At 39.3% G+C, this 16,848-nt stretch overlaps 1 protein-coding gene and 1 long non-coding RNA gene across 2 annotated transcripts; one reads left to right on the top strand and one right to left on the bottom strand.

Annotated features, from left to right (window-relative positions):
- Positions 1-4,670: 4,670 nt before the first annotated feature.
- Positions 4,671-7,629, bottom strand: LOC141431420 (heat shock protein 70 B2-like). The gene has a single exon (XM_074092596.1). It carries the CDS (start codon positions 7,505-7,507, stop codon positions 5,630-5,632), a length of 1,878 nt encoding a protein of 625 aa, XP_073948697.1. The 5' UTR covers positions 7,508-7,629; the 3' UTR covers positions 4,671-5,629.
- Positions 7,630-10,101: 2,472 nt separating this feature from the next.
- On the top strand, positions 10,102-16,848 carry LOC141431421 (uncharacterized). Its single transcript, XR_012451720.1, has 2 exons — positions 10,102-10,552; positions 11,061-16,848. It is a non-coding gene; the product is annotated as an uncharacterized lncRNA (long non-coding RNA).

The following is a 16,848-nucleotide window of genomic DNA, read 5'->3' as shown; positions in this document are numbered from 1 at the left end:
TTAAGCAAAGCAATGCTGGCAAATATTTTGCAGCTAAATTAGCACCGAAGTACGAGAAGTGTCGCGTCCTTCGCAAAATATCCCGTCTGGTTTATGAACTGGAGGACATGAATGGAAAGCCGCTGGGAAAGTGGCATGTCAAAGACTGCAAGCCACCTTCTACTAACTCCACTTAACTTTATTTCATTTCGTTAAACCCCCGGACTGTAAGGAATTTTATGGATCGAGAACAGCTCGGCTGCACCATTTCAAAACCTAGTAAGTCTCAAAAACTCAATTTTGCGATTTTTGCTTAAAACGTGGTTTCTAGCAAGTGCCTACAAGATACAAAAACATTTAGAGGCCTATCTCGCTCAACTTCAGAGATACGAGTACTCCAAAACCTAGTAAGTACAGAAAAAAACCGGCTTGACCATTTCAAAACCTAGTATGGCACAAAACCATTTCAAAAACCTAGTATGGGACATGCACTTACTAGGTTTTGAAAAAGTCAGAGAGACTTACTAGGTTTTGATATGGTCAAACGAGTTTAATTGTAACTTTTTGGAAAGTAGTATGTGTTTGTTAGTTGAAGTTACTAGTTTTTGTAAGTCAAATGTTATAGGTACGTTGTTCTTTATTCATTTTGACGCGTTGTTGGCAGCACTGTGCTGCCGCGCTAACTTCATGCTATTGCGCTGGAGCTGTTCGAACTCATTTAAACGCGCAGTTGCCAGCCAAGATTGAGTTTGTATGCACGTGTAACGTTAAAATTTTGCTAAAACGTAGCGTAATTTGGCTAATAAATGAATGAAATAAGGCAATCGCACCAAGCGTATAGTGAACAACGCTTTGAATTTAGACAACAACCATTTTGTGTAAGTAAATGTATATAATACTAGCTTTCGCCCACGTGGAATCCGGTTACCGCGCGCTGTTCCCTCGGGAACTGTGCATTTTTCCGGGATAAAAAGAAGCCTATGTCACTCTCTGGCCCATAAACTATCTCTATGTCTGAAATCAAGTCTATCCGTCGCTCCGTTTCGACGTGAAAGACGGACAAACATACACACAACACACACAAACATACAAACACACATGTTTTGCAAAATGTTTGGATATTTAATTATTACGCTTCATACAGTAAGATTATTTTTACTTTAATACTCGGGACGTCTCAGTTTTAACCGTAAATGTTCGTGTTTTTTTTCATAGGACACTTATTTAAAAACCCAGAATTTAATCACATAAAATACCCAAACCTATTTCATGTAATTAATAACAAAACCTCTGCCTAAGTACCTATTGCACTTCAGATCTCTCTCGATGTAGGTATGCCGAGAATTGCCGAGTGCCAAATCGGAAGTAATCATACTGTATTATTATTGAGCGTGGGAGTGTGTGTCTCATGGTTTTATTGAGCTTGAGCATTTGTGTTATGTTTTATGTCTGTGCCATTTAACATTTCATGTTATTTCGGTGTTAGTTTTTGCTATTTTATGTTATTTTTTCATCCCATTAATAACGACTAACGTTCAAAATACTACCTCGTCGCTTATTTGCTCATCTTTGCTTCTACTAATAGAACCATCTTGCTATTATGATATATATACTTCCGCAAGAAAATTAAAGTGAGCCCCCTATTCCTTCTCCAGAAATATTTCCAGAAGAAAATGAAAGTCAACCTGTTGTTTCCGCTCCTGAATCCGCTCCTGAACTAGTACCACTGATACCCCAGTCCCGAAAAAATATTTGGATCAATCTCCCATTCAGTAATCAATAATAGTATTGGATAATATAAAGTAAAAAAAATAAGACTTGGTGCCGTATTTTTTATTTTTTATAATAAATTATTGTAATGAACAACTACTTAGCTGACTATTTTATTTAAATTGAAAAAAGGTCCACGTATTAAAACTTATGATTTTAGTCTTTTTAGTCTCTTGATCATGACAAAGTGACAACACATACTGGGTTTTGAAATTGATCGGTTCACTATAAGTTTTTATTTGAGTTTAATTTCAAAACCTAGTATGGCACATAAAACATGCAATATAGGAAATTAAGCGCATATATATATACCTGGATATTCGGCTTAATCTAATAAACCGAGAAAGTATCACTTTTGGAACGAATATTGCAAAATTTCGTACGGCTGAGACAAAACATGTTTTTTCTCTCTCCTGTAAAAATCAGCTTTAATGTCCCTTACTATGTTTTGAAATGGTGCAGCCGAGCTGTCCTGGGTGTTAGTTTAAACATGGAATGATTTCTGAATGAAAAGATTGCACTGAGTAATCGAGTTTTGCGGGCACGGGCTTCACTTACAGTGGAATCACGTGTTCGAGTTGGTTTACCGCGGAACTCTCTGTACTCTTATAGGTTAATTATAAATATAGGATGGTACCAGTCTGGTATTACAATAAGATTTCACTTCGCTAAACCTGGGACTCAGTAGTCCCCAAAACTTATTACTTATACGTTCCACTTTTAACCATCATTGGTAAACTTAATGACTATTTTGCTGCTTTACCGTAGGCCTCGATGCGATTGTCTCCAGCGTCGGCCACGCGGACTCAATCGATGCCAAGGTAATTGCAGGACTTGAGATTCTGGGCCGGGAATCCTAGTCATAGTTTAAGCGTCATTCAGTTTCGGATGTTTTCTCTACTTTAATATAGTCGCTTGGATCTTCGAGTGTTTGTTTGTTTCAGGAATCCTTTTGAAATTTGGCGTTATCATATTTTCACCTCTCTTTTCAAAATTCTCTAGTACCTTTATATAAGTTGTTTCTCCCTGATAGCTCACCCTGTCCAGCGGGAAATAAGCCTTCACCGGTGCGGGTAGTGACACCTTACGTAAGCCTACACTTCTACTAGAGCGGGTGGTGACTCTAGGCTGCGATACGGGAAACTGCTGTCCCACAACTTGTTTGGAGGTTCTGCACCTAATACGCTTGTTTTGGTTTTGGTCTTTCAGCACAAAATTCGGAAATTTCAACAGATTATCATACTAGCAAACATTTCTTGGTACACTAACGCTTGTTTGTTGTCTCTTAAGTCCACGCAGGGCAAAGAGTTTTTATAGTGAATAATTTTCACATGGAACAGGCCTTTATCCAAAAACGTATTAGCGAAGGCGCTCATAATATCATCATGGTGGAAATTCGGATTTACTAGTATACTTTAGTCTTAAGTCGTAGTGGCAAGAGGATCAAGTTAGCCGCTGAACGTTAGGCAGCTTCATTCTCGACCCATGTTTTTTTTTTTTTCTTTTCCAATTCTTTATCTTGCAATCAGTCCCTAGACTATAAGCAGATGGGTTGAAGTGAGATTGGCTTGTCGAGGAAGATCCCCATCGGGAGCCTCTTCTCTTTCCACATCAACGCTTCAGCTGTCTGTGCTGGTTACTAAATCCATTATAGCAGATCTTTTAAGACGCTTTTTATGAGCTGGCTTGGCTAAGCTGGTAGCAAGACGATTTGGATGCCTTTCTAGTCTTTCTTTGTAACGGTTAGCAACCAAGCTTATTTCCCCCTTCACTGTGTTCATCGACCCATGATTTAATACGCCTTCCCCGAAATCGGCGAAGACAACTTTCCATTGATTCGTTTTTTTCCCCCCTCTTCGTTTACTTACCGGGAGGTTCGTCGCCACTGAAACCAATCGAAAAATATAACCCTCCTTCGGCCAGTTGGGTAGTCTTGAACTCAGTTATGTAAAGTTAAATAACCATTTAAACGTTTTTATGATCGTTCCATACATAATAGTAATATGTAACCCTTAAGTATGTGAAATACATATACCTTTAACGAGACGAAAAATCCCAAGAGTGGGATCATTTATTTATATTCACCAGACTAGTGTTTACCCGTGACTTTGCACTTGTTAATCATTACATACAGCCATCCCAGCCTATATACGTCCCACTGCTGGGCACAGGCCTCCTCTCATAACAGGAGGCTTGGGCCATAGTTCCACGCGGGCCCAGTGCGGATTGGGAACTTCACACGCACCATTGAATTGCTTCGCTGGTTTGTGCAGGTTTCCTCACGATGTTTTCCTTCACCGCAAAGCTCGTGGTAAATTTCAAATATAATTCCGCACATGAATTTCGAAGAACTCAGAGGTGCGAGCCGGGGTTTGAACCCACGACCCTCTGTTTGAGAGGCGATAGGTCAAACCACTAGGCCACCACGGCTAACTTAACTATACATACAGCAGTTGAACTAAAATTCCGGGATTTTACATAACTCCCGTGGGAATTTACCTACACCGCGACGTGTTGCAGCAGCCGCTGAGTCGCGTTGCTCCGAAGACGAAGTGCTACGGATTAGCCCGAAACATGTCGAGCTAAACTCGATTTAAGACGTGAGTTATCCGGGTCATTATATTTAATATGACTAAGGACCTGTTGGGGCTATTTATTGTTATTAATATTGGCATGATTAAATCATGATTTAAATCAGTCATTGTTTTCATCAAATGCGTTTTAATTTTACTTTCTTCTACATAAATCAACAAGAGATTAAGAAATTAATGTTAATAATAATAATAAAATAGAAACGTTATTCGCTAATTCGAAAATACATATTATAGTAAGTACACAAATAAAACCATAAAAAAATATTAACGACAGTATTGCGAAATCGCGAAACGGTCTCAGCTCAGCATGTTATGTTAAAGCTTACTTGAAGAAAAAAACTGGTTTTCTAGTCCGTTTCTTAATTTATTATGAACAGTTAAATTAAAATTTACGGTAATCGATAAAAAATGCATAATGTACCTACAGTCCACCAAACTGAATCATGCATGTACGTCGAGGAAACAGAGTACCAGGGTGTAACCTTTTTATAACCAATTTCGCTATGATTTTTTTGGCAGATGTATGGGATGTCAACATGACATTAGCACAAAGGTTCCACCCTGAATATGATTCAGTTTCCTTGGCTGTACCAGGGTAACTTTGTGCTAAAAATGTCATGTTGACATCCCAGGTTTTTGTCAAGGAAATCATAGTGAAATTGATTATTAAAAGGATCCGCCTCAATACATGTATCATTTGTTCGACTCTACTTGTATGTATGTAGGAAAAACAGAAAAAAGTAAATAATAATTCAATTAAAATAAAACTATCCTAAATATAACATACACCTGCCTATATAAAAATAAGACTGTTACATTTTATATTATTTACCACTAACTACACACATAGCACCAACTTTACTAACAAGGAAATAATTTGAAAAGCCAACAAAAAAAACCTTTTACTTCTTTCTTTAATTTCTCTTAAGAAGTCTATCATAGTGAAATTTTCATGAACTTCGAAACTTAATTGTTTACTTACTTAGTGTTCAATAAAACAAAAGGGATTTAATGTAATTTAATTAATATATAAGAAAAAAACTGTATTAAAACTATTGCATGCCTTTAAGGTGAAATAATTGTGCCTATAATGTTAATATATTTAAGACGTTTTTTTGTACTATTATTATTTCAAGCAATAAATGAATTTTGATTATAATTACAGTTGCATGAGACTACAGCCCTAGAGTTTTTGAGAGACACGCAACAACAAAGAATCCTAAAAGAGTCCTTTTTCATATCGAGGTACCAAACAAAGAAATAAAAAAAAATAACTAAAAGCAAATTCAATCAATCTCATCAATATTGATTCTAGCATCTCCTCTTTTAGTATTTGGTCCACCATTGATCTGCGTGATCACAGGACCACAGAGGTCTTTCAGCTCTTTCAGTTCGTCTTGAAAATCTTCCGGCTCGGCCGTATCGTTATCATCCAGCCAACGAAATGTCTCTTCACACTTACTACGTATTTCAGATATATCTAATTCTTTCATCTTGTTTGCCGCTTTCTCAATAGCATGCTTTACGTCGTAGGCATAATTTTCCAACTTATTTTTTGCATTCACCCTCTCTCTTTCTTGATCATCTTCATATTTATATCTCTTGGCATCAGCCAGCATCCTTTGTATATCAGCTTGGGATAAACGGCCCTTATCATTCTTGATTTTGATGTGTTTTCTCTTTCCATTGCTTTTCAATTTGGCAGTTACATGTAGTATGCTGTCGGAGTTAACATTGAAGCAGACTTCAATTTTCTCTGCACCACGTGGAGCAGGTGGTACATTAAACACTGTAAATGATCCTAGATGGTTGTTATCATTCGCCATCACGCGTTCTCCTTCAAAGACGTTAAAATGTACAGTAATCTGGTTGTCTCGAGATGTTCCGTATTCTGTAGTCTTTTTGCAAGGTATTTTAGTATTACGCTCAATTATCTTTGACATTAAACCACCTAGAACGTCAACGCCGAGAGAAAGTGGGATCACATCAACTAAAACAAGATCCTGAATTTTAGATTCACCTGCTCCAGTCAAAATAGCCGCCTGCACCGCCGCCCCATAAGCCACTGCTTCGTCTGGATTGACAGATAAATTCATTTTTTTTCCATTGAAGAAGTTTTGCAGAATACTTTGAATTTTCGGTATACGGGTGGACCCACCAACTAGAACCACATCATGGATGGCATTTTTATCAAACTTAGCATCATTTAGAGCATTTTCTACTTGTACTAATGTGCTATTGAAGAATTCGGAATTAAGCTCTTCGAATCGTGCACGCGAAATTCGGGACATAAAATCAATACCTTCAAATAAAGCATCTACATCAATACTCGCCTGAGTGCTGGTGGAGAGTGTGCGTTTAGCCCTTTCAGCTGCAGTGCGCAAGCGACGTAGCGATTTTGGGTTGTTCCGTAGATCCTTCTTATGTTTTCGCTGGAACTCATCAGCAAAAAAGTCAACCAGTTTATTATCAAAGTCTTCTCCTCCTAAGTGGGTATCACCGGCAGTAGACTTGACCTCAAAGTGTGAACCTTCTGTTATTTTTAGTATAGACACATCAAAGGTGCCCCCGCCCAGGTCAAAGATCAGAACATTTCTTTCTCCTTTCAGTTCTTTATCCAACCCATAAGCTAAAGCTGCTGCAGTGGGCTCATTGATAATTCTCCGGATGTTCATGCCGGCTATTGCACCGGCATCTTTGGTCGCTTGCCGCTGTGAGTCATTGAAGTAAGCTGGGACTGTAATAACCGCTTCCTTTACTTCTGTGTCCAGGTAGGCTTCGGCTGTATTCTTCATTTTAGTTAAAATCATGCTGCTGATCTCCTCAGGGGGAAAACACATTGACTTCCCTTTGTAATCAACTTGTATTTTGGGGTTTCCACCATCGTTGACTACTCTAAACGGCCAGTGCTTTATGTCCTGTTCAATCTGAGGGTCGTCATATTTTCTTCCAATGAGGCGCTTGGCGTCGAAGACAGTGTTGCAAGGATTGAGGGCCACTTGGTTCTTCGCGGCGTCTCCTATAAGGCGTTCGGTGTCAGTAAAAGCGACATAAGAGGGCGTGGTGCGGTTGCCCTGATCGTTGGCTATGATTTCCACCTTGCCATGATGCAGCACTGCCACGCAGGAATACGTGGTTCCCAGGTCTATACCAATGGCTGTCATTTTTATTTTATTTTAACACTACACGTTTTCACTTAAATCTGAGACGTTATGCTTCTTGTCTGACAAGACTAGTAGAATAGCCAAAGAGGATAATTATAACCGCTTCGCTATACAACAACTTCCATTCATACCGACATTTCGACAATTATCAATTTGTAGTCTACCCCCGATTTACCGGTTTATAAAGCCCCTTTGGAAAAGGTAAGGGGATTTGAGCCCATGCAGCCACGTAAAAAATGCACTTTAAAGGCAGCCTTCTATTTTATTTGATTTTCGGTTTAACCGTGAAAATATCAGAAGTTATCATTTAATATTTTATTTTTAGAATAAATATCTGTAATTGTCACATTTGGAAAAATACTCCTGTAATGTGCACGCTGTTTCGGCATTCTAATTTTGGAAACTGGATACCCATAGAAGGTACACGAAGTTTCGAATTAGATTATTGAAGATTCGATTTAGAGTTTCTTGCCGGATTCTTCTTAACAGAGGTTTTTCCGAACCGGTGGTACTTAGTTTTTTTTCACTCTTAAGTACTGTTATAGCTTAAATTGAATAAAAATATTTTGACTTTGACTTTGAACACTACTTAAACTAGTAATCGGACCCCAAGACCCCAACCTTGTCGCGTTTAGGCCGAGGCCGCACTCGCACTACGGCTAAACCGCCGCGGTTTTTAACCGCGAGACTTCTTTTGACAAGTAAACTTAAAAACGCCAGTACGGCCGCTTGCTTTAGTTTACTTGATTCAGAAAGTCACGCGGTTAAAAACCGTGGCGGTTTAACCGTAAAGAGGCCTCGGCCTTAGTTGACATATTTTCAATTGATTGATTGATCGATTTAACACTTTATTTTCACGTTAACACAACACAAATTTAAACAGATACAGACAAGAAACACAATTTTGAACTTTACATAGGTACTAATAAAGTTTAGATTAAGCTTACAGGGTTAGCTAAAACTTAATAAAAATCTTAAAACATGTGCTTAACTAAACAAAACAGTGGTTTCCATGTGCTATGGGAAAAAAGGCGCTGACTCGCAGCATAGTTAAATAAAACTGCGGGTGACCGCAGCGCTGGTATTCTGCCAGAACCTTAGAGAGAGATCTGTGGAAATGGGATATAATATATCGAAGTATAAAGTTTACAAAAAAATAGATAAAAAAAAGAAATATATCAAAAACCAACAAAGAGAGTACTGTGTTACTGACTGAAGAACAATCAGAACATTTATATGAAATAACCTAACAAACAAAAAGTTGGATAACCCCCGACTTTGTAACTTCAGTTCAATATCTCAAAAACGGCTGAATCTATTTTTTTAAAACATGTCTAAAAACCATCGCTAGAAAACCTGCTTTCAATTAAATCAACTCGTTTAAGAGCTACGGCGCCACAGACAGACACACAGACAGACAGATAGATAGCGGTCACGCGGCGGGCACGTCTTTTAAACATCTCACACAACACACTGTAGAGTAAATAGCCAACTGACACCATTAAGTGCAAAATTCGAACTTCGTATCTTGCCGTCCCGCTGACGATAAATATCATTTAATACGAGAGCGAGAGGGACGGTACGATACGAACTTCGACTTTCGTAGTAGCCCACTAGGTGCTTAGTTATCGCGCGGCACTGGACTCCCTAACTACTCTTAATTTATAATCTGCTCTAACCGCTCGTTCGGCAGCGTGTAGAGGGAGCTTGGCCATGGACACGACCCGATGGGACCACGGCCTCATAGCCTTTTCACATTATCCGATCCGATATCGGTATTGGACGACGATAGACGACATCCGATAGCCGACACCATGTGCTGCTTTCACATATTTCCGACAAAACCGTTCCGATACGGCCGACTCAAAATGCAGGCATCGGGCTCTGCCTGCGCACACAGAGACAATTTAGATACCCGCACACATGCAAACTTTATCGTCCGAAAGCCCACGGGCGTCCGATGGTGCCGTGAACATATCGGTATCGGCTCTGATATCGAGCCGGACAATGTGAAAGAGAGGAACATATTTCATACATTTTACTTGCCCTGATATCGGATCGGATAGTGTGAAAACGCTGTCGGATGAGATGAGTTGGCTCCTAGCTCGTGTGATACCGATTAAACAATATTAGAATAGAATAGAATAGAAAACGTTTATTCGCATTTCGCAAATTACATAAACACAAAATAAACAAGTATAAAGTAAAAAAGTATTTTTATTTTTTATTTTTTTTATTTTTTATTTGACTGGATGGCAAACGAGCAAATGGGTCTCCTGATGGTAAGAGATCACCACCGCCCATAAACATCTGCAACACCAGGGGTATTTCAGACGCGTTGCCAACCTAGAGGCCTAAGATGGGATACCTCACGTGCCAGTAATTTCACCGGCTGTCTTACTCTCCACGCCGAAACACAACAGTGTAAGCACTGCTGCTTCACGGCAGGATTAGCGAGCAAGATGGTGGTAGCAATCCGGGCGGACCTTGCACAAGGTCCTACCACCTGCACCTGCACCTAAGTTCTGTTTAGCGTTTACTTAACATAGTTTGAATGGTAATTTAGCCGTATCTGCTTGGTTATAATGTTATAAATATTTATATATTAGTTATTATTAACATATTGGTTAATTTTCGAAGCCATTTAAATAAAATATTATAATTAAAAATAGTTGTGTTGGTTTCTTGTGATCGGTCGAGGGATGACACTTATCGACGACCAATCACAAGCAAGTAAAATGGCGGGAAAGACATTTGACAGACGGCCTACGGTGGTATGCCGGGACATTCGTTTTTCAGCATCAGGGCTAGTAAAATAATTTGAGAGTACTGCGATTTGTCTACTTAACTAAGTTGAACTGTTGTAACTTTTAAACAATAAAACTGTTTTCCAATACTGCTGAGTGTTTCTGCATTCAAACTCCTTACTTCTGAGTGTTGAACCAGTACGGTTCACATTTCAGAAGTGGGATTGCAACTTAATTGCCCACAAAATATTTGGATTGGACTGGAGATACAAATAATCATTTGGTTTGCATAGAAAACGTAAGTGTTTACTGTTATTTTTATTTCGCTTTATTACTTACCCTCCGAAATCAGTGTATAGAAAGTGTACATTTGTGAATTAATTTATCAAAGTTTGTAATCACAAAATTGAAGTAAAGGACAAAAAGTGAAATTTCTTACCTACATTTTCTTTTAGGAATTTGAGTAGAGTATATTCTTTCGATACACTGAGACCCACGAAGCCGTTTTTAATGTTGTTTACCATGTCGAAATTTCCGAAAAGAAAAGTCCGTTAATACTCGTGTTTATACATGCGCGACGGACGCATTTTGTTTCATTCTCCTTTGTGGCTTTATTTAATTTACGCATTAGTTATCCTATAATTACGGGGAATTTATTACCAAAATGTTTCATGTACCTATATATACGTTATTGCGTTACCTGCTGAGCAACTTAAGTTTTTCTTTTGTGCCTTTCTTAACTATGCTTTAAAAAATGATAATTAAAGAATCTTCTTAACGAATATTTCTTTTTTTTATGTATTGAGGTCACGAGAATATGGACGAACGAAGGGCGTCTCACGGGACGCTTACGCCGCCACTAAGACTCCGCGAAGCGACTCGGAGCCGTAGCCGTGGTAGAGGGCGTATGCGTTCACCTGAAGAGAGCCGTGTCAACCGCCACCGCCGGTCGCGGTCCAGAAGGTCGAGAGGAAGGCGATCACGATTGACGATTAGTCGGTCTCGCTCCCGGTCACAACGTTCAAGGAGGACAAGCTCGCGATATCCCCGTGATTGGCGCTCCAGGACACGGTCGCGTACTCCAGGGCGGCGTGAGACGTGCTGCACAGAATCCAGACGTTCATCTAGGTGCAGAGCTTCGCGCGTTCGTACGCCGTCCCGTGAAGCAATACGTCGTGGTCGTGAGTCAGATAACAATTTGTTTATTGAGAAGTTTATTAATGCTCTTAAGGGTATGAATAATAGTAGCGATCGTGATAAGTTTCCTGTGTTGAACAATGTAATTCCTGAGTTTGACCCTTTATGCAAGGAACAAACGGTTGATACGTGGCTTCATAAAGTCGACGAATGTTCACAAATCTATGGTTGGAGCGATAAACAAGTGATCCACTACGCTTTACCAAAATTAACGGGTGTAGCTAAAACCTGGTATCAAGGCCTACCCTCACTGTTATTCTCTTGGCCAGAATGGAAACTAAAGCTTAAGGAATCTTTTCCAACAAGGGACAATTATGCTGATTTACTAACGGAAATGCTCAATAAAAAGGTACGCTATGGGGAGTCATTAGAAATGTACTACTATGCTAAAATGAATCTTCTAAATCGATGTGAAATTTCGGGAAAACGTGCCGTTGATTGTATCATAGCAGGTATAGAAGATCGTGGTGTTAGATTGGGTGCACAAGGAGCAGAATTTACCGAACCAGAGTTGGTTCTCAAGTTTCTGAAAACAGTAAAAGTTGATAGGTCCACAAACGAACAGTTAAAGGGGAAAGATAGAGATAGGCGCTCACAAAATAATACATTTTCTAGTAATAAAGTAGGTGTCAGTTCTCAAAAGCAATCCGGATCCAGCATGGTATGTTACAATTGTAAAGAAACAGGTCACCCTTTCTTTCGATGCACAAAACCGAAGATACAGTGCGCTAAGTGTAATTTATTAGGGCATAAGGACACTGAGTGTCCTGGGACAAAGCAAAGTACCAATGATAAACCAAAAACAATTTTGAAAGTAGAAAACACAGGTGATTCAAGTGCTAAGTATAGAATGCCTATCAAAATTAACGGTCTATTTTCAGAATGTCTTGTTGATTTGGGGAGCGAAGGTACTTTGGTGCGTCTCAGTGAAGCTCAGCGTTTAGCAATAGATTGGAAGGTAGGAAAAGTGCCATTATTAAGAGGTATAGGTAACGTGCCATATAACCCACTTGGTAAAGCTAATGTTACGATAGAAGTGCAGGGCGTAGTAGAAAATCACGTAGAGATTTTAATAGTAGATGATTATTTAATAAATTGTCCTGTACTACTAGGCCACACTTTTACCGAAAGACCATCAGTCAAAATAGTCAAGACAGAATCGGATGTCATTTTTCAGAGGGTTAGTGCAGAGACGGTTCTGATTTGTCCGCTTTTATGTGAGGAAGAGACGCGCATAGGATGCGGCGAACTAAGAGAGGTCCTAGTTGGCTCGCGCAATTATTTTTCGGGTAAGGTTTACGTTAATGGAACCGTGCGCAATATTGTAGGCCATGAACATTATTTATTACCCGGCGAGTATCAATTGACGCAGGGTACGGGTAGGGTCCTTATTCAGAATATTAGCAACAATAATCTGGTTATAGAAAAGGGTAGCCTTATAACTCGGAGCCACGCTTTAACTGATAGTCTACAGGTTCAAAGATTAGACGCTAGTGAGCAACCGTCCACAGATGAATCACCAATTAGTTGTGGAGAAAACTTAACAGCCCAGCAAAAGGAGTCATTAAGAGTCCTGTTGGATAAATATAAATCTTGTTTTTCGATTGGATTAAAAGATCTTGGATTTACAACAGAAACTGAAATGGTGATTCAACTGGATGATCCTGACCCTGTAGTCTATCGACCATACCGTTTATCCTTTACTGAACGCCAATTAGTTCAAGATATGATAAAAGAAATGTTAGAAACTGGCATTATTCGGGAGTCTAACAGTCCTTATGCGAGTCCTATAGTGCTAGTCAACAAGAAGTCTGGAGAGAAGAGATTATGCGTTGACTATCGCGCTCTGAATCGCAAAACAAAGAAAGAGCACTACCCTTTACCTCGTATCGAGGACCAGTTAGACTTATTAGCGGGAAATTCTCTTTTCATTACCCTCGACTTGGCGTCAGGCTACTACCAGATTCCAATAGCTGAGAGTTCTCGGGAAAAAACTGCCTTCGTTACCCCTCAAGGTCAGTACGAGTATAACAGGATGCCCTTTGGGCTAGTAAACGCACCATCCGTATTTCAGCGTACAATGAATAAAATCATTCACAATTCGTCCGCTTCGTCTTATGCATTGGTCTACATGGACGATATTTTGATCCCTGCTAAGTCCTTCGACGAGGGTATGGTACGGTTGGAAGAGGTGCTGAGTTTACTAGCAAAAAGTGGTCTAACACTCAAAATGAGTAAGTGCAATTTTTTCTATAGTAAAATAGACTACCTGGGTTACGAAGTCAGTTCAGAAGGTGTTAGACCAGGGTCCCTCAAGACAGAAGCCATATCCAGATTCCCTACACCAACCAATGTTCATGAAGTTAGGAGATTTTTAGGACTTGCTAGTTTCTTTAGGAGGTTTGTTGCAGGATTCGCCTTGATAGCGCGCCCTTTAACTAGCTTGTTGAAGAAAGACACTCCTTGGAGGTGGGGTAGTGAAGAACTGGGATCATTTGAGACACTAAAACAGATTTTAGTACAAAGGCCGGTCCTGGGGCTTTATGACCCTAATGCACTAACCCAACTTCACACCGATGCGAGCAAGTACGGAGTAGCCGGTATCTTAATGCAGCAAGACAAGCCTGGGGTATTCAAACCTATTGCTTATTATAGTAGGCAAACCAGTGTCGATGAGCAAAAGTTCCACTCCTTTGAACTTGAAACCCTCGCTATTATTGCTTCGCTAAACAGGTTTAGGCACTATTTACTGGGCATTAGATTCACGATCGTAACAGACTGCAATGCCTTACGTACCACTTTGAGCAAACGCGATTTAGTCCCGCGTATCGCTCGTTGGTGGTTGCAGTTCCTAGAGTATGACTGTTCAATAGAATATCGTCCTGGTGACAAAATGGCACATGTAGATGCTCTTAGTCGGGGTGCTATAGATGGTAGTCCAGATACCGAACACGTGTTAGAGGTACTTTCAGTTGGTACTGACGATTGGCTTGCGACGGTGCAACAAACGGACCAAGATATTAAAAATATAGCTGATATCTTAGGCGACTCTAAATGTAAAGATGCCGTTGATATTTTTAAAAATTACAAGCTTGTAAATGGACGTGTATATCGCATAATTGACGAAAACACTATTCGTTGGGTTGTTCCAAGTGGCACCAGATGGCAGCTGTTGAAAGCCAATCATGATGACGTGGGACACTTTGGGTTTGACAAAACTTTGGCACGCTTACAAGCTACATATTGGTTCCCGAAGATGAGACGGTTTGTAAAAAAATATGTTTCAGCTTGCCTTCAGTGCGCACATCATAAGCTGCCAAGTGGTGCCAAGCCCGGTGAACTACACCCGATCCCTAAAGCTATCATCCCGTTTCATACCATACATGCGGATCATCTTGGCCCGTTTATCCGCACTAAGCGTGGCAATACATACATACTAGTTATCGTGGACGCGTTTACTAAATTTGTTGACATCACGGCTGTGCGAAATACGAAGTCAGTTACAAGCATTAGAGTATTCAAAGAGCACTTTAGTTACTTTGGCGTACCAGCCCGCCTGATTACAGATCAAGGGACAAGCTTTACTAGTAGGAAGTTTAAGGAATTTACCCAATCATGCGGTGTTAAACACGTGTTGAATGCCGTTGCCACACCCCGAGCGAATGGCCAAGTGGAACGGTATAATAGGACCATTTTGGCGGCGCTCGGGGCAATGAATCATGACAAACCGAACGGTTTATGGGATGAACATTTACCAGACATTCAGTTGGGTATCAACACCACAGTACATGCCACCACTAAAAAGACTCCAGCTGAACTTCTTTTTGGTCGAAACTTAACCAACCCATCTGAAGGTCTGCTAAATGATGTAATAAACGAAGTAACTTCCGATGTCGGGGAAAATCTGGATGATGTAAGGGCTGCTGCCGGTGAACTTATTAGGACACAACAGGAAAAGGACAAGAAACGGTATGATAGGTACAGGAAAATAGGAGTGCGTTTCAAAGAAGGTGATTTGGTCAGAGTAGCTAGAGTTCCAACAGGTATAGAAGGTCAGTCAAAGAAACTTGAACCTAAGTGTAAAGGCCCCTATAGAATTAAGAAGGTACTCCCCAACGATAGATTCGTGGTCGAGGACACACCCCTCACAAAAACTAGTAAGAAGTATGAGGCTATAGTAGCCATTGATAAAATATTTCCATGGGTCTGTTTTAATGAACCCGTATCAACCGATTGTGAATCCGAGCGTAACGATAGCGAATCGGAATGTGGAGACTTGTAAAATAAATGTATAGAAAATGAATACGTTGTTAAAGACGGATATACTAGTTAAGACTTGTAAATAGATATCGATTAAATTTATTTACATACATCAATGAAATTTAAGTATTGGTTGCCGACTTAAATAAATGGGTAAACTAATGATGAATTATTTTCGGTTGATTGTATTCGAGTACCTATTTCTAATAGATTTAATTAATGAAAATGCGATTGTACTTATCGATGATTAGTGTCATGTATCATCGAAATTGGTTTATGTACAAATGACTAAAATATTTGCGGGTCAACGTCATGGACTAGTAAATACTGATTCATTGGTTAGGGTAATGAACTGATGAATTAGTGTGGGGTGTCAGGTAACGGATGCCACACATTTTAGTCATTGAAACATAAGTATACTTATTGGTCAAGGTCATGGATTAATGAGTATACTGCTGATATTAAAAATGTGAAGTAAGTGAAGGATGTCAGGTAACCGACACCCTGAAAAGTTATAAATATTTTGTTAATGAAAGTTATGTAATAATACAAGGAAGTTTAAAAGTAAATCTAAGAATAAATGAACTAAGAATTTAATCTGAGTTCTATTAACTAGTGACTAATTCGGCTTAGGTAATGTAAACAACTTTAATGGTATGCATGTTCTTAATTTCTTTTACTTTATGTTACATACACTATTTTTGTATAGTTTACAGCCTGTTACTTAGTGTTGTGTTTTTTTTGTTTTGCTCTTTTTCACTTATTTTTATTTTGGGTTAAACTTACACATAACAACGAGGGACTCGTTGAAAAGCGGATGGCCGAGCTGTTATAAATATTTATATATTAGTTATTATTAACATATTGGTTAATTTTCGAAGCCATTTAAATAAAATATTATAATTAAAAATAGTTGTGTTGGTTTCTTGTGATCGGTCGAGGGATGACACTTATCGACGACCAATCACAAGCAAGTAAAATGGCGGGAAAGACATTTGACAGACGGCCTACGGTGGTATGCCGGGACATTCGTTTTTCAGCATCAGGGCTAGTAAAATAATTTGAGAGTACTGCGATTTGTCTACTTAACTAAGTTGAACTGTTGTAACTTTTAAACAATAAAACTGTTTTCCAATA

The sequence above is a fragment of the Choristoneura fumiferana genome, chromosome 9, assembly GCF_025370935.1.
Source record: "Choristoneura fumiferana chromosome 9, NRCan_CFum_1, whole genome shotgun sequence".
NCBI lineage: Eukaryota > Metazoa > Arthropoda > Insecta > Lepidoptera > Tortricidae > Choristoneura > Choristoneura fumiferana.
The sequence above is the reverse complement of the archived record's forward strand: the minus strand, read 5'-3'. Positions and strand labels throughout refer to the sequence as shown.

What these genes read in the sequence shown, in the direction of transcription:
- LOC141431420 (XM_074092596.1), bottom strand. Translation starts at nt 7,507, where the DNA reads ATGACAGCCATTGGTATAGACCTGGGAACCACGTATTCCTGCGTGGCA.